This window comes from Chlorocebus sabaeus, chromosome 9 (genome assembly GCF_047675955.1).
Source record: "Chlorocebus sabaeus isolate Y175 chromosome 9, mChlSab1.0.hap1, whole genome shotgun sequence".
Classification (NCBI taxonomy): Eukaryota; Metazoa; Chordata; class Mammalia; order Primates; family Cercopithecidae; genus Chlorocebus; species Chlorocebus sabaeus.
This window is the reverse complement of record NC_132912.1, coordinates 45,411,411-45,433,036: the sequence shown is the minus strand read 5'-3', so window position 1 is coordinate 45,433,036 and position 21,626 is coordinate 45,411,411. Positions and strand designations below refer to the sequence as shown.

Below are 21,626 nucleotides of genomic sequence, written 5' to 3'. Positions count from 1 at the left end.
TTGTTCAAGGGGGAGGATCCCTCATTAATTGATGCTATCCTCACATCAAGGCCCATATTTCTGCCATATACATTTTGGAAAACTTCTTCCAGTGTTAAGAATAAATATTGGGAGATTTATTGAAATATTAAATTTATTGAAACTGCTATTATTTTAATAACAAGTCTTTAAACATTGAAATAAGCTTTATTTTTAAATTTTTGTGGGTATAAAGTAGGTGTATGTTTATGGGGTACATGAGATATTTTAATACAGGTATCAAATGTGTATAAACACATCAGGGTAAATGGGGTATCTATGACCTCAAGCACCCCTCACAAAATCTGAGTACACACAAGATCTGATTAAGTGTGTGGCACCTCCCTCCCCCTCTCTCTTTGCCCCTGCTCCTGCCATGTGACATACTTACTCCCCTTTTGCCTTCCATTGTGGTTGGAAACTTCCTGACACCTCCCTACAAGCTGATAAGATGTTAGCACCATGCTTCCTGTACAGCTTGCAAAACCGTGAGCCAACTAAACCTCTTCTTTATAAATTACCCAGTTTCGAGTACTTTTTTTTTTTTTTTTGAGACGTTGTCTCACTCTGCCCCAAGGCTGGAGTGCAGTGGCGCGATCTTGGCTCACTGCAAGCTCCACCTCCCAGGTTCACGCCATTCTCTTGCCTCAGCCTCCCGAGTAGCTGGGACTACAGGCGCCTGCCACCACGCCCTGCTAACTTTTTTGTATTTTTAGTAGAAACCGGGTTTCACAGTGTTAGCCAGGGTGGTTTTTATCTCCTGACTTCATGATCCGCCCGCCGTGGCCTCCCAAAGTGCTGGGATTACAGGCATGAGCCACCACGCCCGGCTTATTTTTTTATAGTATTTCAAGAATGGCCTAATACAGATGGATAGTTTGCAAATATTCTCTCCCATTCTATGGGTTGTCTCTTCACTTTGTTGTTTGCTTTGTAACGCGGAAGCTTTTTAACTTGATGTAATCCCATTTGTCCACTTTTGCTTTGTTTGACAGGTATTACACAAGAAATCTTTGCCCACTCCAATGTTCTGGAGAGATTCCCCAATGTTTTCTTTTAGCTGTTTCATAGTTTGAGGTCTTAGATTTAACTTTCAGTTAATTTTGATTTTTGTATATGGTAAGAGATGGGGGTCTAGTTTCATTCTTCTGCATATGGATACTCAGTTTTCACAGCACCATTTATTAAAGACACTGTCTTTTCCCCAATGCACGTTCTTCATACCTTTGTCAAAAGTGAGTCCACCATAGATGTATGAATTTGTTTCTGGGTTGTCTATTCTGTTCCTATGTGTCTGTTTTTATGTCAGTATCACGCTGTTTTGGTTACTGTAGCTCTGTTGAATAATTTGAAGTCACATAATATGATTTCTCCAGTTTGATTCCTTTTGTGCAGGATAGCTCTGACTATTCTAGGTCTTTTGTGGTTCCCATATAAATTTTAGGATTGTATTTTCCATTTCTTTGAAGAATGTTAAGTTTTCTGGATGTTCCACAGTGTATCCATTAACCTGCTGAATGACATCTTTTTTTTTTTTTCTTTTTTCCTGAGACAGGGTCTCACTCTGTCTTCAGGCTAGAGTGCAGTGGCACGATCACAGCTAAATGCAGCCTCAGTCTCCCAAGCTCAAGTGATCCTCCCACCTCTCTGCCTCCTGAGTACCTCAGACTACAGGTGCATGCCACCATGCCTGGTTAATTTTTGTATTTTTTGTAGAGACAGTTGTGCCATGTTGCCCAGGCTGGTCTCAAACTCCTGGGCTCAAGCAACCCACCCACCTTGACCTTCTAACATGCTAGAATTACCGGCATGAGACACTGCGACCAGCCAGAGTATTTTCTTACTGTTAGGTACATGAGATGATACAGGTTCATCTTGTATTTCTCCCAAACTCTGACTAGGAATCATCTCTGGTCCCCTTTTTTTTGTGGATAGTATTTAGGAATTAGTAACTTGGCAGTTGGTGTGCTTACTATTACTGAGGTGTCATTGTGTTTAGGTCCTCTCAGTAGAATGAATCACAAAATATATGCATATGTGCACACACAACGATTTCTCTATTTGTTCCTATATATTTAAAAGATATGAGTTCTATTCTAATGTCACACTCCAGGTTTTCTAGCTCTCCTCATTCCTATTTTTATAAATACCCTCTCTAATGGAGAAATCTTGCTGTCATCATTCTCAACATATTTGCTCAATGTTAACAATCTCTCAACAATGCTGCCTATCTCCTCCCCCTGCCCCTTCCACACCTCACCATCAGCCCTCTTGGTGCCAGCAGGAACAAGGCCACAACTCCTCTGATCCCACGAGGCAAGTCTAACTCCTCCACTCTGGGGAAGGAAGTCAGGAGAGACACATGAAAACTCAAAGAGGGGAATCAAAAGAAAGAGGAATGGAAGGCCACATTAAAAAAAAATAATAAATCATCTTTTGATTGCCCTAATAAACATCTCTTGGTGATGATATAGTTTATGGATATGGCTAGACATTTTTTCAATTTTAGGATTTTGCATCTAAATCTATGAGACTTTGGTCTATAGCTTTATGGTGTTTTTTTTTGTTTTGTTTTGTTTTTTTAAAGGTTTTGGTATCAAAGTTGTACTGACCTCAAAAACTGAATGGAAAAGTTCCATCTTTTTTCTTCTAGAAAAGTTTATAAAAGCCTGGTATTATTTTTAAATATTTGGAATAAGTTCAGTGAAGCCATCTGTTCCTAGTTTTCTTTCTAAGCAAGTTTTTGAATACTCCACTCAGGTATTGTTTGCAGTTGTGACAAGCACAATCAATCTCTAGTATGACCTTGTTTCCAGGGCTTTTACTGATGGCATGTTCAGCAAAGGACCAACCCACTGGCACTTCCTAAGTTTTAATCATTTCTCCTTCATACTGCCAAATACAAAACAAAAACAAAAATCCTACTTATTATCTTCTCAAATTAGCTTTTCAGGTTCCTGCCCTATGCAGCATGAGACATCTGGAAATTTCTTGAGAAATTATATGTGTTTGAAGCCCCTAATGTATTCATTCTTTACACTGTACTCTTGATTGTTCTCCTGGTTTCTGGTCCCCCCATGCCTTCCCCTGACCCCCAGGTTATGGCCCTCTGCCTGAACCAAGTTCAGTATTCAGGTTCTTCCCTATAGTCAGAAGTGGAAAGGGCCCCCAAAGCTGCATTCTTTTTACCACTCTCTAGAATTTTGCGCCTTTAGTCCTCTTTGCTTCTATAGCAATAATTTGCATTTAAATATTTTCTGTAATTTTATAGTTGTCCTCAATGGGTCCATTCTGCTGCCAACTACTATACCTTACTCAACAGCAAAATCTACTTTTGCTTTTTTTTTTAAACTCTCTCTGTTGCTCAGGCTGGAGTGCAGTGGCATGATCTCAGCTCACTGAAACCTCCACCTCTCAGGTTCAAGTGATCCTCCCACCTCAGCCTCTTTAGTAGCCAGGATTACAGGTGTGCACCACCATGCCTGGCTAATTTTTGTATTTTTAGTAGAGACAGGGTTTCATGTCGGCCAGGCTGGTCTGGAACTCCTGACCTCAGGTGATTTGCCCACCTCAGCCTCCCAAAGTACTGGGATTACAGGCACGAGCCACCATGCCTAGCCTATTTGTGCTTTTTGAAAGCTCCATATCTAGGTTATATCTATATACACATTTTTAAAAGTTCTATCACCTATGAAAGACATGTTTCAGTATGGAGAGAAAGAGAGTTGGGTACAATAAGTCACTCACAGCAGAATGTCCTGGCTTATGTGTTAGACATCTGCTAGGGCAGAAACCACCAGAAATCTGGACCCACTCTCTTCTACTAATCCTCATAAGTTGCATGCAAGGCAAATTGACTTCCCCTTTGATCCACCATTCTGAGATGGGTCGTCTGAATTTAGTCTGCCCCAGGATTATTCAAAAATCCTGCTGGTGGGCTCCTGTACTATGGCCCATATTGAGGGTCTTTCTCTTTCTTCCTGGACACACAAGAGCATTCTTGTTTGTGGGTCCCCTTGCTAAAAAATCTTCCCTTATTTTGCACATGGCTAAGCAATAAACCTTTGAACTACTTATAGCCATTGGCTTGAGTGACATATTTTCAAGTCTCTTAGAAAACAGCAGTCTTGACAATGAACTAAATGATATTAACAAAGTAAAATGCTATTTCTCAATACAAATCTTTTTTCCACATTTTCTTAAATTGCTAGATATACTGCAATTCAACACCTCTGTTCTATATTAAATTTCGATTTTAACTTAAAACGTTCACACATTAGTTAAAAATACTTTCTCTACTATCTGATGTTCACTGAGAAGCTACTTCTTATTACACATACTCCATAAAATATAATCTCATAGTAAATGCTTTCCTATAGTTTCCTATAGTTTGTGCATTTTCTCTGGCCTCTTGACTTCACATAGAATGATTTTCCACATTCATTACATCCATAGGGTTCTTGTCTTATATGAGTTCTGTGGTGAAAAATTAGGGCTGAATTCTGAAAAAAGGTTTTTCCATATTCATTACACCCCAATGGTTTCTCCCGTGTGTCTTCTCAGATATTCTGTGAAACTGAAGTAGTAGCAGAAAAATGCATCCCTTCTCAACCTAGGGATGCTGACACAGGTTTCACCCCATGTGAATTCTCTGATGTTTAATGAGGAGTGGCACTGGGCAAAATGTTTCCTACATTCATTCACCAGTAAGTTTTTTCCACTTTTAGTTTTGTAACATAATGTATGGTCCAAAGTCCAGACTAATGTTTTCCTGCATTCCGTATCTTCATATTGTTTTTTTCTCTAAGTTCTCTTCAATACTGTGAGAACTGACTTCAGGCCAAAGGTGTTCTCATTATCATTATATTAACAGATTTCTCTCACCCTTTATGTTCTGTATTCTACAAAGTTCTGACTTCACCCAGAGTAATTTCCCTCACTTACTACATTTATAGTTTCTCCCCAAGTGTGTTCTCTGATGTACAGTTAGTTTTGACTTAACATAGAATGATTTTCCACAAACATTACAATCATAGGGTTTCTCCCCTGTGTGTGTTCTATGATGTGCAATGAGTTTTGACTTTACACAGAATGATTTTCCACATTCATTACATCCATAGGGTTTCTGTCTTATATGAGTTCTCTGGTGAACAATTAGGGCTGACTTCCGACGGAAGGTTTTCCCACATTCATTACATCCAAAAGGTTTCTCCCCTGTGTGTCTTCTCAGATGTTCTGTGAAACCGGAGTAGTAGCAGAAAAATTTTCCACACTGAATACATTCATAAGGTTTCTCACCTGTGTGAGTTCTTAGATGTTTAGTAAGGGTTGACTTCTCAGAGAATGATTTCCCACATTCATTACATTCATAAGGTTTTTTGCCTGTGTGAATTCTTTGATGTTTAATGAGGTCTGATTTTCTGAGAAAGGCTTTCCCACATGCATAGCATTCATAGGGCTTCTCCCCTGTGTGTGTTTTCTGATGCACAGTAAGGACTGACTTAAATGAAAAGGCTTTCCCACATTCATGACATTCATATGGTTTCTCCCCTGTGTGTGTTCTCTGATGTTGAGTAAGGGTTGACTTTTCACTGAAGGATTTCCCACATTCATGACATCTATAAGGTCTCTCCCTTGTATGAATTCTTTGATGTTTAATGAGGTCTGAATTCTTATAAAAGGTCTTCCCACATTCGTGACATTCATAGTGTTTTCCCCCTGTGTGTGTTCTCTGATGTCTTGTATGGGCTGACTTCTGGGTGAAGGTTTTTCCACATTCATGACATTCATAAGGTTTTTCTCCTGTATGTGTTCTCTGTTGTAAATGAAGGACTAATTTTTCACTGAAAAAGGTTCCACACTCATTATATTCAATAATATTGTTAATTGAGTGGCTTCTCTGAATTGGAGTGAGATTTAATTTCTGGCTGAATGGGTAAACACTCTGATGTTCAAGGAGAATGGATTCCTCAAAGATGTTTTCTCCACATTGATTACATTCATAGTGGTTTTCTCTTGGATGTGTTTGCTGATGGGTAATGAAAAACGACATATCACAGGTTTTCCCGTGTTCAGTATATTTGCAGGTTTTCTGTCCTGTGTAACCTCTCTTATGTACAAGGAAGAATGAATTCTCAGGGAAAGCTTTCCCACATTCATTATATTCAAAAGGTTGCTCCCAATTTTTAATTTTCTGATGCCAAACGAGGTCTTCATTCAGCCAGAAGCTGTTCCCATTTTTATTATATTCATAAGGTTCCTCTTTAGAATGAATTGTTTCATGCTTTTCATCACACAAACATTTTCCACCTTTGTTAAACTCATTGAACTTCATTATTGAATAGTTTCTACTGGTATTAATTAATTCTGAAATATAGAGTGAAAAGAAAGATTAGTTGACAAGGATATGTAAGAGAAATAAAGTTAGCATTATATTTGAAGGCATGGCTCAGTTTAGGCCATTATCTCCTCATACCTACATTATGACAACAATGTGCACACTTCCAGTCTTATACATGTTTTTAATTCAACACAGCAGCAACAAATTGAATTTCTAAAAGTTCTAATTCATAGTCCTGTAATCCAGGCTCCAATTCTGTGTGGTTTTGTTGTTGTTGGTTGGTGGTGGTGGTGGAGTTTTTGAGATAGAGTCTTGCTCTGTCACCCAGGTTGGAGTGTAGTGACATGATCTCAGCTCACTACAACCTCTGCTTCCTGAGTTCAAGCAGTTCTCATGCCTCAACCTCCCAAGTAGCTGGGACTACAGGTGTACACAACCATGCTCAGCTAGTTTTTATGTTTTTAGTAGACACAGGATTTTGCCATGTTAGCCAGGCTGGTCTCGAACTACTGGCCTCAAGCAATTCATCCACATTGGCCTTCCAAAGTGCTGGGATTACAGGTATGAGGCACTGCACCTGGCTCAATTGTTGTTCTAGCTCTGATTCACTAGGAATAAAAGTATGCAACAATAAGAGTGAAATCAATGAGTGAACAAGCCATCCTTGTCACAGGATCAGGTTTATGGTTCTATTCTAGCTATGGGATTTGCCCTTTATTCCATCAACTGTCCTATACTATACGGAGTCCAATGTCCCAAGAACAAACACTTTTTTTTTTTTAACAAGGTATCACTGAAGTAAACATATCTTTACATTTAGATTCAGATTAGAACCAAGCCATTCTTTTACGAGTCTAGAATGAATATATTTCACTCTAGGTAGGTTCAGCTGTTTGTCCCTCATAAATTGCTCATTTCCATCATAATCTCATACTGATTGTTTTTTCATTGTCAGATTGTAGTCTAACAGTGTTTTTAAAAGTTTGCCTTCCCAAATTTTTCAGGTTCATTCACTAAAAAACATGAAAGGACTGTTTGTATAATTCATTTAAGCACAAACATCAGCTGTATTGCTATAACAATATTCTTTGTTAAACACTGATTTTTAAAATATTTCATGCGGTTCTGTTTTTGTTCACCAACTATGTTCCTGGCAGCCATTACTTTGCCTATGATTTTTTTCTTAGTGCCCTACATAGATATTTAAATCAGTGGTATTTAACAAATAATGTTTATCAATATTACCTGGAGAGCTTTTCCAAACACAAATATTTTCAGGCTTCACGCTGAAATCCTTACTGGTTGAAAGTTTAATTTTAATTTTAACTGCTTTTTATTTTTTAGAGACCGAATCTTGCCCTGTCACCCAGGTTGCATTGCAATGGCACAAACACAGCTAACTGCAGCCTCTTCCCAGGCTAAAACAAGACTCTCACCTCAGCTCTCCAGTAGCTGAGATCGCAAAAATTAGCCAGGCATGAGACCACAGGTGTGTGCCACCATGCCTGGCTAATTTTTTAAGTTTTCATGGAGATGGGGTCTTCCTATTTTGCCCAAGCTGGTCTCAAATTCCTGGGCTCAAGTGTTCCTCCCACCTCAGCCTCCCAAAGTCCTGGAATTATAGGCATGAACCACTAGGCCCAGGCTATTTTAAAATAATTCTGTAAAAAAATGATAAATATGGTAAAAAGCTAAAGAATGAACAACTCAAAAAAGCATGTATAGAAAAATATGTTTAATATTTTAAAGAAGGAGGGATGCTCTTTACTGGAAAGAGTACACCAGGGAGCTTTCTGGGGGTATTGAAAAATCACTCTATATATTCATGTCAGTGATGGATACATAAGTGTTTATATATACACACATACACACACACACACACATATTTTATTAATCTTTGGCTTAACCATATAATTTATACCACAATTAAAAAAAAAAAAACAAGATGTGTGTATGGAAGTGATATTGGGAGATGCTGGGTGATTCAGAGTCACTGGATATTTGGGTCATGTCAACATGTTAGTTCCAAAGTTCTAGAGCATCTAAAACATGATTCCTGAAGAACATTTCAATGGTCTTATTATCTGAACCTACCCTTTGTGATCTACCTTCCTTTAAATTCCATCTGGCACATACTAACTCACCCAGATGACGCTGGCTTGGAAATTTTTCCTCTAATATCCATGGCTCCTCGCCTTTCTCCAACTTGAGAATCACTTCTGGTTTAGGAATGCAATATCCTGTGAATGAGAACTGTATTACTTGGGACAAACTGGGTGGGTTTTCCTGAAGGAGGAAGACAGTGTACCCCAAATAGTACACACACACACAAACACACACACACACTTCCTTTAATCCTGTCATTCTCTCTAGTATCCAAAAGGGATAAATTGTCCTTGATCTCTGAATCTCAAACCTAAATATTATATTTTACAAAAGTTCCACAAGTTTCTGTTGATAAGAAAGGACATGCATTCTGGTCTTCTACATGGGAAACAATTCCTACCTACCTACTGAGACAAGGTGGCTGTAGTTCTCCAGCATCACATCCCTGTACAGGGTCCTGTGAGCAGGGTCCAGATGCTGCCACTCCTCTTGAGTGAAGCCCACAGTCACATCCCTAAATGACACTGATCCCTGGAAAATCACAGTTCTGCTCAGTCTGAAGTGATAAGAATCAGTTGACGTGAAAAAGGATGTTTAGGGACTAATCCTTACCATTTTTATTGTTGCAAATTAAATACAAAATGTTATAAAGTGCCTCTATGATATATGTTGTTTTATGTTACACATTGTGGGTAAAAAATCATAGTAGAAATATCCTGTTAGTGCATTAATTTATTACTTAATGCAAAAATATTTAGTGCCTACATGTGCCTAGAGCTTTCTTAGTTTCTGAGTATTCCAATTTGAATACAAGAGTCTTCCTGTAATTACAGGAGAGGAACATATCTTCTCACAAGCAAACATACATACAGAGATATACCTACCACAGGACTTAACAGACTCACACCACAGATATGTGCAACACAGATGGATCATAAAAGTGTTCTGTGCAAATTCATGTGAAAGTATGTCAATCAACATATTAGATTTCACTAAAGTGATAAAACTTTAGTTCCTTTGCAAACATATAACAAAAACTTAAGAAAAGGTTAAAATCCTGAAAAAATATGTGGCAAGTCAATGGAACTGCTTAACAGGATAAGAGCATGTCTTACCTGTGATCAGATAAAGGTTGCAGAGGCATGGGAGATGAGGGAGACTAGGAAATACTTTTGGCTTTCATCCTGTTAGTGTTCTCCAAATATTTATCACTCATCTAATCTGTAAAAATTTTTAGCAACTACCAGTTTTACTTGTATTTATTTATTTATTTATTTATTTAAATTTATTTTTTATTATTATTATACTTTAAGTTCTAGGGTACATGTGCATAACGTGCAGGTTTGTTACATATGTATACTTGTGCCATGTTGCTGTGCTGCACCCATCAACTTGTCAGCACCCATCAACTACTCATTTACATCAGGTATAACTCCCAGTGCAATCCCTCCCCCCTCCCCACTCCCAATGATAGGCCCCGGTGTGTGATGTTCCCCTTCCTGAGTCCAAGTGATCTCATTGTTCAGTTCCCACCTATGAGTGAGTACATGCGGTGTTTGGTTTTCTGTTCTTGTGATAGTTTGCTAAGAATGATGGTTTCCAGCTGCATCCATGTCCCTACAAAGGACACAAACTCATTCTTTTTTATGGCTGCATAGTATTCCATGGTGTATATGTGCCACATTTTCTTAATCCAGTCTGTCACTGATGGACATTTGGGTTGATTGCAAGTCTTTGCTATTGTGAATAGTGCCGCAATAAACATACGTGTGCATGTGTCTTTATAGCAGCATGATTTATAATCCTTTGGGTATATACCCAGTAGTGGGATGGCTGGGTCATATGGTACATCTAGTTCTAGATCCTTGAGGAATCGCCATACTGTTTTCCATAATGGTTGAACTAGTTTACAATCCCACCAACAGTGTAAAAGTGTTCCTATTTCTTCACATCCTCTCCAGCACCTGTTGTTTCCTGACTTTTTAATGATCGCCATTCTAACTGGTGTGAGATGGTATCTCATTGTGTTTTTGATTTGCATTTCTCTGATGGCCAGCGATGATGAGCATTTTTTCATGTGTCTGTTGGCTGAATGAATATCTTCTTTTGAGAAATGTCTGTTCATATCCTTTGCCCACTTTTTGATGGGGTTGTTTGTTTTTTTCTTGTAAATTTGTTTGAGTTCTTTGTAGGTTCTGGATATTAGCCCAATTGGAAAAAACTGCTTTAAGGTTCATATGGAACCAAAAAAGCGCCCTAATCTCCAAGACAATCCTAAGTCAAAAGAACAAAGCTGGAGGCATCACGCTGCCTGACTTCAAACTATACTACAAGGTTACAGTAACCAAAACAGCATGGTACTGGTACCAAAACAGTGATATAGACCAATGGAACAGAACAGAGTCCTCAGAAATAATACCACACATCTACAGTCATCTGATCTTTGACAAACCTGAGAGAAACAAGAAATGGGGAAAGGATTCCCTATTTAATAAATGATGCTGGGAAAATTGGCTAGCCATAAGTAGAAAGCGAAACTGGATCCTTTCCTTACTCCTTATACGAAAATTCAAGATGGATTAGAGACTTAAATGTTAGACTTAATACCATAAAATCCCTAGAGGAAAACCTAGGTAGTACCATTCAGGACATAGGCATGGGCAAAGACTTCATGTCTAAAACACCAAAAGCAACGGCAGCAAAAGCCAAAATTGACAAATGGGATCTCATTAAACTAAAGAGCTTCTGCACAGCAAAAGAAACTACCATCAGAGTGAACAGGCAACCTACAGAATGGGAGAACATTTTTGCAATCTACTCATCTGACAAAGGGCTATATTTATTTATAAAGTAAATAAAATACAATCAATCTACATATAAGGAAAGCTTAATTTTGTTATTTTATAGATAAAAATATAAATAGGCATGCTGATATTTTCCTCTCAAGCCCTAAAGGACTGGCAGTATATGACATAAACACAATTATCTTGCACACTTCCTTTAGGCCATAGGCTCCCTGCTCCCCTAACTCCAGGTCATTGATGCGAATAGCAGAAGTTGATGGTGAACTGGAAATACACAACTGAATCTCTGTAACATAATTCAGTTTTCACTGAGGAAGCAATGCCACCAAAGTAGATTGGAGACTGCTGGAGAGCAGCGTTAGAGGTAGACTGTCTATATTAAGAGGCAGTAGTTGAGATGTGGAAGAGGGAATTCACTAAACAAGAGAGGAAGGGCTACTTCCAGAGGGCCTGCATAGAGGCATTAGAAGGTCTGGAAATTAGAACCAGGAGGTTGGGTGTTGAGGAAGGGGAGAGTGCAGATTGACAATAAGACACATGCAGGCCATGCAGCTCTTGGAATGTCTTCATGTCATGGAAGTGAGCATGTCCAGTGGAAGACTACAGATATGATTCTGAAGCTTGGGAGAGACCTAAGGTCTGGAGTTCAAGACCTGCCTGGCCAACATGGTGAAACCCCATCCCTACTAAAAAGACAAAAAATAGCCATGCATGGTTGTGGACGCCTGTAATCCCTGCTACTTGGGAGGCTGAGGGAAGAGAATCGCTTGAACCCGGGAAGTGGAGATTGTAGTGAGCCAAGATTGTGCCACTGCACTCCAGCCTTGGTGACAGAGTGAGACTCCGTCTCAAAAAAAAAAAAAAAAACAAAACCACAGACTAAAAAAAGAGCACTCCAAAATTAAATGTTAATATTTGCCTAACTGGAAACAAAGCAAATACTCTTAACACTACTAGAAAACAAAATGGGCCAGGTGCGGTGGCTTATGCCTGTAATCCCAGCACTTTGGTAGGCCAAGGCGGGAGGATCACGAGGTCAGGAGTTCAAGACCAGCATGGCCAACATGGTGAAACCCCGTCTCTACTAAAAATACGAAAATTAGCCAGGCATAGAAGCAGGCACCTGTATTCCCAGCTACTCGGGAGGCTGAGACAGGAGAATCACCTGAACCTGGGAGGCGGAGGTGGCAGTGAGCCAAGATCACACCACTGTACTCCAGCCTGGGCAAAAAGAGTAAAACTCTCTCTCAAAAAAAGGAAAGAAATAAAGAAAGAAAGAAAACAAAAGGGATGTAAAATACAGAATCGTACAAATCTAAATGTATAAAATTGCACAAATTATAACAAAATAAAAACTGGAAAAAGGGCTAATAAAAGAATAGTTTGTAAAATATAGATAAATCCAGGAGATAAATACCATTCTCAAATGAATTCCAAAAGAAAAAAAAAAGCTAAGGAGAGACTTTTTTGGGGGGAAATGAGGGCAATCAAGAGCACTGTGTACATTATAGCCCATTTATGCCTGAAGTTGCAATTTTTTAAATTTTTGCAATCAGACCTTCAAATGACCTTGAGCAGTAGCATATAACTCTCACATGCTTAGCGTTCCAATAATGGAACACTAGGCATAAATGTGTTAGGGAATTCAGAATACCAAGCACATACCCAGGACAGGAGAAGCTTGGCAAAGACCTCAAAAGACCCTAAGGTTTTACTTCTGGCTAATCTCTATGCTCAGTGCAAGCAAGCAGTGAAGACTAAGATGAAGTTCTAAATGGACCAGGCTAAGTGCTTAAAAAGTGCTAAGGACAGTCAATTTGCAAATAATAGGAAAGGGGTTTTGTTGTTGTTTTAGTTTTTTAATTTTTTGGTTGTTGTTGTTTGAATCCTGGCCCTCCAGGAAAAATGCCAGTTAAAACACTATCTGAACACAAGCTAAAGAGAGAGAATTCAGTGACCACACATGACTAGAAATAAATAGAGACTGCAAAAAACAGTCTGAAAAATTCATAAAAACAAATGGATGATTGAAGACTTCAATAATTAAGAACAGCAAAGTCTAGAGAAGAATAAGAAAGTGATTTCTAAAGTTACCAAATTATAATATTAAAATGCCCAGTTTCAGCAGGAACAAGAAAATCACAAAGCATACAAAGAAACTGGAAGTGTTGTCCAATCACAGGAAAAATATAAATTGGCATTTATCCCTGAGGCAAACCAAACATAACAATTCTTAAACAAAGACTTTAAATCAACTGTCTTAAATATACTCAAAAGCTAAAACATACAAGAACTAGAGAGAACCAAGAAAACAACTTACAAATATCAAAAAAGAGATTGAAATTATAATAAAGAACCACATAGACATTCTAAAATGAAAGAGTACCATAATTGAAATAATGAATTCACCAGAGGAGTTCAACAGCAAACTTGGGAATGCCAAAAAGAATCTGTGAATTTAAGTATAAGACTATTGAAATTATCAAGTTTGAGAATCAGAGCAAAAAAGAATTAAGAAAAATAAACGGAACCCAAAGGACCTATGGGACACCATCAAGCTGACCGACACAAACATGGGAAATGTAGAATACAAGAGAGGCAAGGAAATACAGTATTTGCAGAAAAGCCAAAACTTCCTCAATTTGGTGAAACACACAAATCTATACATCCAGGAGGTACAATAAACTCAAAATAAACTCAAATACACCCACCAAGACATGTTATAATCAGTCAGGAAAAAAAAAAAAAAAAAAATGACGGAGAATCTTGAAGCAGAAAAGGAGAAGCAATTTGTCACATACAAAGGAACTTCAAAAAGATCATCAGCAGAAACCTTGGAGGTTAGAAGGCACTGGATTGATATATTCAAAGTGCTGAAAGAAAAAAAGCTGTCAGCTGAGAATTCTATGCTGGGCAAACATGCCTGTCAATAATGAGGACATTCCCAGATGAACACAAGCTAAGAGAATATGTTTTTACTAGATCTAGTCTGCAAGGAATGCTAAAGGGAATCCTTTGGGTTGAAATGTGATTCACGACAAACAAGGGAACTGTTATAAGATTATAAGCCAAATTTTCATCTGGATTTGGTCTGAAAAGAAAAATTAGGATTAAATAAATAAGAAAAATGGAAGATTAGCAGAGTGGATAAATTTCTTCAAATAATGCATACAAAAATGTAATTAGAATGAATAAGATTGAGCATCTGATAGTAAAACAGGGTGAGTACAGTCAACCGGTTTTTTTTTTTAATTATACTTTAAGTTCTGGGGTACATGTGCAGAACATACAGGTTTATTACATAGGTATACATGTGCCATGGTGGTTTGCTGCACCCATCAAACAATCATCTACATAAGGCATTTCTCCTAATGCTGTCTCTCCCCTAGCCCCCCATCCCCTGACAGGCCCCAGTATGAGATGTTCCCCTCCCTGTGTCTACGTGTTCTCATTGTCCAACTCCCACTTATGAGTGAGAACAGTGGTGTTTGGTTTTCTGTTCTTGTTAGTTTGCTGAGAATGATGGTTTCCAGCTTCATCCATGTCCCTGCAAAGGACATGAACTAATCCTTTTTCATGGCTGCATAGTATTTCATGGTATATATGTGCCACATTTTCTTTATCCAGTCTATCATTGATGGGCATTTACGTTGGTTCCAAGTCTTTGCTATTGTAAATAGTGCTGCAAAAAAAATACATATGCATGTGTCCTTATAGCAGAATGATTTATAATCCTTTGGGAATATACCCAGTAATGGGATTCCTGGGTCAAACGGTATTTCTGGTTCTAGATCCTTCAGGAATTGCCACCTGACTTCCACAATGGCTGAACTAATTTGCAATCCCATCAATAGTATAAAATCGTTCCTGTTTCTCCATATCCTCCCCAGCATCTGTTGTTTCCTGACTTTTTAATGATTGCCATTCTAACTGGCATGAGATGGTATCTCATTGTGGTTTTGATTTGCATTTCTCTAATGACCAGTGATGATGAGCTTTTTTTCATATGTTTGTTGGCCGCATAAATGTCTTCTTTTGAGAAGTGTCTGTTCATATCCCTCACCCACTTTTTGATGGCGTTTTTTAATTGTAAATTTGTTTAAGTTCTTTGTAGATTCTGGATATTAGCCCTATGTCAGATGGATAAATTGCAAAAATTTTCTCCCATTCTGGAGGTTGCCTGTTCATTCTGATGATAGTTTCTTTTGCTGTGCAGAAGCTCTTTAGTTTAATTAGATCCCATTTGTCAATTTTGGCATTTGTTGCCTTTGCTTTTGGTGTTTTAGTCATGAAGTCATTGCCCACACCTATGTACTGAATGGTACTGCCTAGGTTTTCTTCTAGGGATTTTATGATTTTAGGTCTTAAGTCTTTAATCCATCTTGAGTTAATTTTTGTATAAGTTGTAAGGAAGGAGTCCAGTTTCAGTTTTCTGCATATGTCTAGCCAGTTTTCCCAACACCATTTATTAAATAGGGAATCCTTTCCCCATCGCTTTTGTCAGGTCTGTCAAAGATCAGGTGGTTGTAGACGTGTGGTATTATTTCTGAGGGCTCTGCTCTGTTCCATTGGTCTGTATCTCTGTTTTGGTACCAGTACCAAGCTGTTTTGGTTACTGTAGCCTTGTAGTATAGTTTGAAGTCAGGTAGTGTGATGCCTCCAGCTTTGTTCTTTTGGCTTAGGATTGACTTGGCAATGTGGGCTCTTTTTTGGTTCCATATGAACGTTAAAGCAGTTTTTTCCAATTCTGTGAAGAAACTCATTGGTAGCTTAATGGGGATGGCATTGAATCTATAAATTACCTTGGGCAGTATGGCCATTTTCAAAATATTTATTCTGCCTATCCATGAGCATGGTATGTTCTTCCATTTGTTTGTGTCCTCTTTTATTTCACTGAGCAGTGGCTTGTAGTTCTCCTTGAAGAGGTCCTTTACATCCCTCGTAAGTTGGATTCCTAGGTTTTTTTTTCTCTTTGAAGCTATTGTGAATGGGAGTTCATTCATGATTTGGCTCTCTGTTTGTCTGTTACTGGTGTATAAGAATGCTTGTGATTTTTGCACATTGACTTTGTATTCTGAGACCTTCCTGAAGTTGCTTATCAGCTTTAGGAGATTTGGGGCTGAGACGATGGGGTTTTCTAAATATCATGTCATCTGCAAACAGAGACAATTTGACTTCCTCTTTTCCTATCTGAATACCCTTCATTTCTCTTGCCCAAATGCCCTGGCCAGAACTTCCAATACTATGTTGAATAGGAGTGGTGAGAGAGGGCATCCTTGTCTTGTGCTGGTTTTCAAAGGAAATGCTTCCAGTTTTTGCCTATTCAGTATTATATTGACTGTGGGTTTGTCATAAATAGCTCTTATTATTTTGAGATATGTTCCATCAATACCTAGTGTTTTGAGAGTTTTCAGCATGAAGGGGTGTTAAATTTTCTCAAAGGCCTTTTATGCACCTGTTGAGATAATCATGTGGTTTTTGTCATTGGTTCCGTTTATTTCATGAAATACGTTTATTAATTTGCATATGTTGAACTAGTCTTGCATCCCAGGGATGAAGCTGACTTGAGCATGGTAGATAAGCTTTTTGAAGTGCTGCTGGATTCAGTTTGCCAGTATTTTATTGAGGACTTTTGTGTCGATGTTCATCAGGGATATTGGCCTGAAATTTTCTTTTATTGTTGTGTCCCTGCAAGGTTTTGGTATCAGGACGATGCTGGCCTCATAAAATGAGTTAGAGAGGATTCCTCCTTTTTCTGTTGCTTGGAATAGTTTCAGAGGGAATGGTATCAGCTCCTCCTTGTACCTCTGGTAGTATTTGGCTGTGAATTCATCTGGTCCTAGACTTTTTTGCTTGGTAGGCTATTATTTATTGCCTCAGTTTCAGAACTTGTTATTTGTTCATTCAGGGATTCGACTTCTTCCTGCTTTAGACTTGGGAGGGTGTATATGTCCAGGAATTTATTTCTTCTAGATTTTCTAGATTATTTGCATAGAGGTGTTTATAGTATTCTCTGACAGCAGTTTGTATTTCTGTGGGATCAGTGGTGATATCCCCTTTATCGTTTTTTATTGCATCTATTTGATTCTTCTCTTTTCTTCTTTATTCTTCTTGCTATTCTATTTTGTTGATCTTTTCAAAAACCAGCTCCTGGATTCACTGATGTTTTGAAGGGTTTTTCGTATCTCTATCTCTATCAGTTCTTCTCTGATCTTAGTTATTTCTTGCCTCCTGCTAGCTTTTGAATTTGTTCGCTCTGAATGCATGGTGCGATCTTTGCTCACTGCAATCTCCACCTCCTGGATTCAAGAGATTCACCTTCCTCAGCCTCCAGAGTAGCTGGGATTATAGGCACCTCCACCATGCCTGGCTAATTTTTTTTTTGTATTTTTAGTAGAAACAGAGTTTCACGGTTTCACGGTGTTGGCTACACTGTTCTGTTAATAACTAACTCCTGACCTCAGGCAATCCACCCGCCTTGGCCTCCCAAAGTGCTGGGATTACAGGTGTGAGCCACCACACCCAGCCTTAAAGAATTTTAAATATATTCAACCACTAACTTCTGGCCTCTAAGGTTTCTCATGAGGAATTGGCTGATAATGTTACTGATGGTTTGTTGTATGCGATGAGTCACTTCACTTTTGTTGCTTTTAGTATTCTCTCTCTGTCTTTTAATATTTTGATTATAATGCATCACAGTATGAGTAATGTTGAGTTTATCCTATCTGGGGTTTGTTGAGCATCTTTGATTTGTAGATTCATCTTTTTGCATAAAATCTGGGAAATTTTTAGGCATTATTTATTCAAATATTCTTTTTGCCCCAGTCTATCTCTCTTCTCCTAATGGGATTCCCATGCTACATGTTTTTTTGCTTGATGGTGTCTCACATATTTCCTATGCTCTCTTCAGTTTTTATTACTTTTTTCCTTTCTTTTTCTCAGAGTCAATAATTTCAATGGTTCCTTCTTCAAGTTTATTTATTATTATTTTTGGCTTGCTTAAATCTGCTCTTAAACCCCTCTAGGCATTTTCAGTTAATGTACTTTTTATCTCTAGAATTTCTTGGCTCTCTTTTATAATTTTTTAAAATTATTATACTTTAAGTTCTAGGGTACATGTGCACAATGTGCAGGTTTGTTACATATGTATACATGTGCCAGGTTGGTGTGCTGCACCCATTAACTCTTCATTTACATTAGGTATGTCTCCTAATGCTATCCCTGCCCCCTACCCCCTCCCTACAATAGGCCCTGGTGTGTGATGTTCCCCTTTCTGTGTCCAAGTGATCTCATTGTTCAATTCCCACCTATGAGTGAGAACATGCGCTGTTTGGTTTTCTGTTCTTCTGATAGTTTGCTGAGAATGATGGTTTCCAGCTGCATCCTTGTCCCTACAAAGGACACGAACTCATCCTTTTTTTACGGCTGCATAGTATTCCATGGTGTATATGTACCACATTTTCTTAATCCAGTCTGTCACTGATGGACATTTGGGATGATTCAAAGTCTTTGCTATTGTGAATAGTGCCGCAATAAACATAGGTGTGCATGTGTCTTTATAGCAGCATGATTTATAATCCTTTGGGTATATGCCCATTAATGGGATGGCAGGGTCAAATGGTATTTCTAGTTCTAGATCTTTGAGGAATCGCCACACTGTTTTCCACAATGGTTGAACTACTTTACAGTCCCACCAACAGTGTAAAAGTGTTCCTATTTCTCCACATCCTCTTTAGAACCTGTTGTTTCCTGATTTTTTAATGATTGCCTTTCTAACTGGTGTGAGATGGTATCTCATTGTGGTTTTGATTTGCATTTATCTGATGGTGAGTGATGATGAGCATTTTTTCATGTGTCAGTTGGCTGTATGAATGTCTTCTTTTGAGAAGTGTCTGTTCATACCCTTTGCCCACTTTTTTATTTTTATTTTTTTTTGCAACTGCATGCAGATATGAAAGGTCCTATTTTCTTCTTCTTTTTTTATTATACTTTAATTTCTAGGGAACATGTGCACAACGTGCAGGTTTGTTACATATGCATACTTGTGCTGTGTTGTTGTACTGCACCCATTAACTCGTCATTTACATTAGGTATATCTCCTAATGTTATCACTCCCCCCTACCTCTCCCCACAATAGGACCCAGTGTGTGATGCTCCCCTTCCTGTACCCAAGTGATCTCATTGTTCAGTTCCCACCTATGAGTGAGAGCATGCGCTGTTTGGTTTTCTATTCTTGCCATAGTTTGCTGAGAATGATGGTTTCCAGCTGTATCCATGTCCCTACAAAGGACAAAAACTCATCCTTTTTTATGGCTGCATAGTATTCCATGGTGTGTATGTGCCACATTTTCTTAATCCAGTCTGTCACTGATGGACATTTGGGTTGATTCCATGTCTTTGCTATTGTGAATATAGGCAGGAGAGGCAAGTATACCTGGTATAACTTTCCAGAACTACACCATAATTTCTGTCTGATGTTTTTTGCTTTTCTAAAAAGGTATCTATACAGTAACAGTCCTATTGTTTTCTTTAATTTCAGCGCCTGTATTACAAAAGGGTCCATGCCATAAAAGAAGTTAAAAGCATTCTTGAATAATTGGAAACTTTCTGCCAGATTATCTAATAGCAATTTGTTTTATGATATTGTTACTTGTACGTCTTCTACGTCTTATGCCTCATGGTCAGGCTTTGGAAGTGCTCATCTCTATCAAGTCATCTTCTGTTAATTCCTCTGGTGTGATGTCTATTAGATCTTGAATTTCTCCAAGATCCATATATTGAAATCTTTACTCTCCTGCTTCCACCATCTTTTTTTTTTTGGCCATATCCACGATCTCTTTTATGATTTCCTTGATTGGCTCTGTCATAAATTCTGTGAAGTCATATACAACATCTGGATATAGTTTTCTCCAGAAGGAATTTATTGTTTTGGGGTCAATGGCTTCAATGGCTTTTTCTTTGACAGTCATGCCATCTTCAGTGTCAGTGGTGTCATGCTTCCAGTCTTTCATGATGTTCTATCAAGGTTCTCTTTCATAGCATTAACCATCCTTTCCCTGGAGTACCATTGTAATGAGCCTTAAAGTTCCTTATGCCCTCCTCATCTAGAGGCTGAATTAGAGACACTGGGGGCACATAGACCACTTTGATGTCTTCGGTGTTGAACTGATGGGCTTCTGGGTGGCCAGGGGCATGCTCAATGTCAAAGGAGCTTCAGAAGGCAGTCCCTTACTAGAAAGGTATATCCTGACTTCAGGGACAAAGCATGAATGAAACCAATCCGGAAAAATGGTTCTCACTGTGCAGGCCTTTGTATTGTGCAACCAAAAGACTGGAAGCTGATATTTATCTTTTCAAGGCTGGGTGTTAGCAGTTTTATAGAAAAGGGCAGACCTAATCATAAAGCCAGCTGCATTTGCACCAAAGTAGAGTTAGCCATTCCCTTCCTGCCTTTAATATTGGTGTTCATTTCTCTTCCTTAGTATAACAAATGTCCCTTGTGGCACTTTTTTTTTTTTCCCCAAAGATACTTTTGTCTACATTAAAGACCTGTTCAAGCAGGTATCTTTCCTCCTTAATGATTTTCTTTCTTCCTTTTTTTGAGACAGGGTCTTGCTCTGTCACCCAGGCTGGAGTGCAGTGGAGTGGTCATGGCTCACTGCAGACTTGACCTCCTGGGATCAATTGATCCTCTCACCCCAGCCCCTCCAATAGCTGGGACTAGAGGCATGTGCCACCATGCCTGGCTAATTTTTGTATTTTTTGTGGAGAAGGAGTTTTGCCCTGTTGCCCAGGCTGGTCTCGAACTCCTGGGTTCAAGGAATCTGCTTGCCTTGACTTCCCAAAGTGCTGGGATTACAGATGTGAGCCACTGCGCCGAACCCTCAGTGATTTTCTTAATGGCATCTGGGACCTTGTCTGCTGCCTCTTGGTCAGCAGAAGCAGATTCTTCTGTTATTGTGACATTTTTATTTTTTATTGTTTACATTTTTCGAGACAAGGTCTCACTGTCACCCAGGCTGGAGTCCAGTGGCATGTTACAGCTTACTTGCAGCCTTGACCCCCCTGGCTCAAACAATCCTCCCACCTCAGCTTCCCAAGCAGCTAGGACTACAGGGTCATGCCACCACACCTGCCTTTTTTTTTTTTTTTTTTTTTTGAGAGAGAGGGTTTTGCCATGTTGCCCAGACTGGTCTTGAACTCCTGGACTCAAGCAGTCTGTCCACTTCTGCCTCCCAAAGTGCTGGGATCACAGGCACGAGCCACTGCGCCCTGCCTAGAAATTTCTAACGCCAAACATCTTTCTAAAACTATCAAGCCATTCTTTGCTGGCTTTAAATTCTCCAGCTTTAAGTCCT

The 21,626-nt window shown here is 38.8% G+C and overlaps 1 protein-coding gene and 1 long non-coding RNA gene across 31 annotated transcripts in view; one reads left to right on the top strand and one right to left on the bottom strand.

Moving 5' to 3' along the window:
• LOC119618230 (uncharacterized) overlaps window positions 1-21,626 on the top strand; it is a 108,199-nt gene that overhangs the window by 24,630 nt on the left and 61,943 nt on the right. The gene's annotated exons all lie outside the window — the stretch shown is intronic.
• On the bottom strand, window positions 4,936-20,279 carry LOC103216755 (uncharacterized). Its single transcript, XM_073019510.1, is given in 5 exon segments — window positions 4,936-4,972; window positions 4,974-6,384; window positions 8,503-8,598; window positions 8,869-9,020; window positions 20,059-20,279. Coding segments are annotated over 5 exon segments (1,917 nt in total).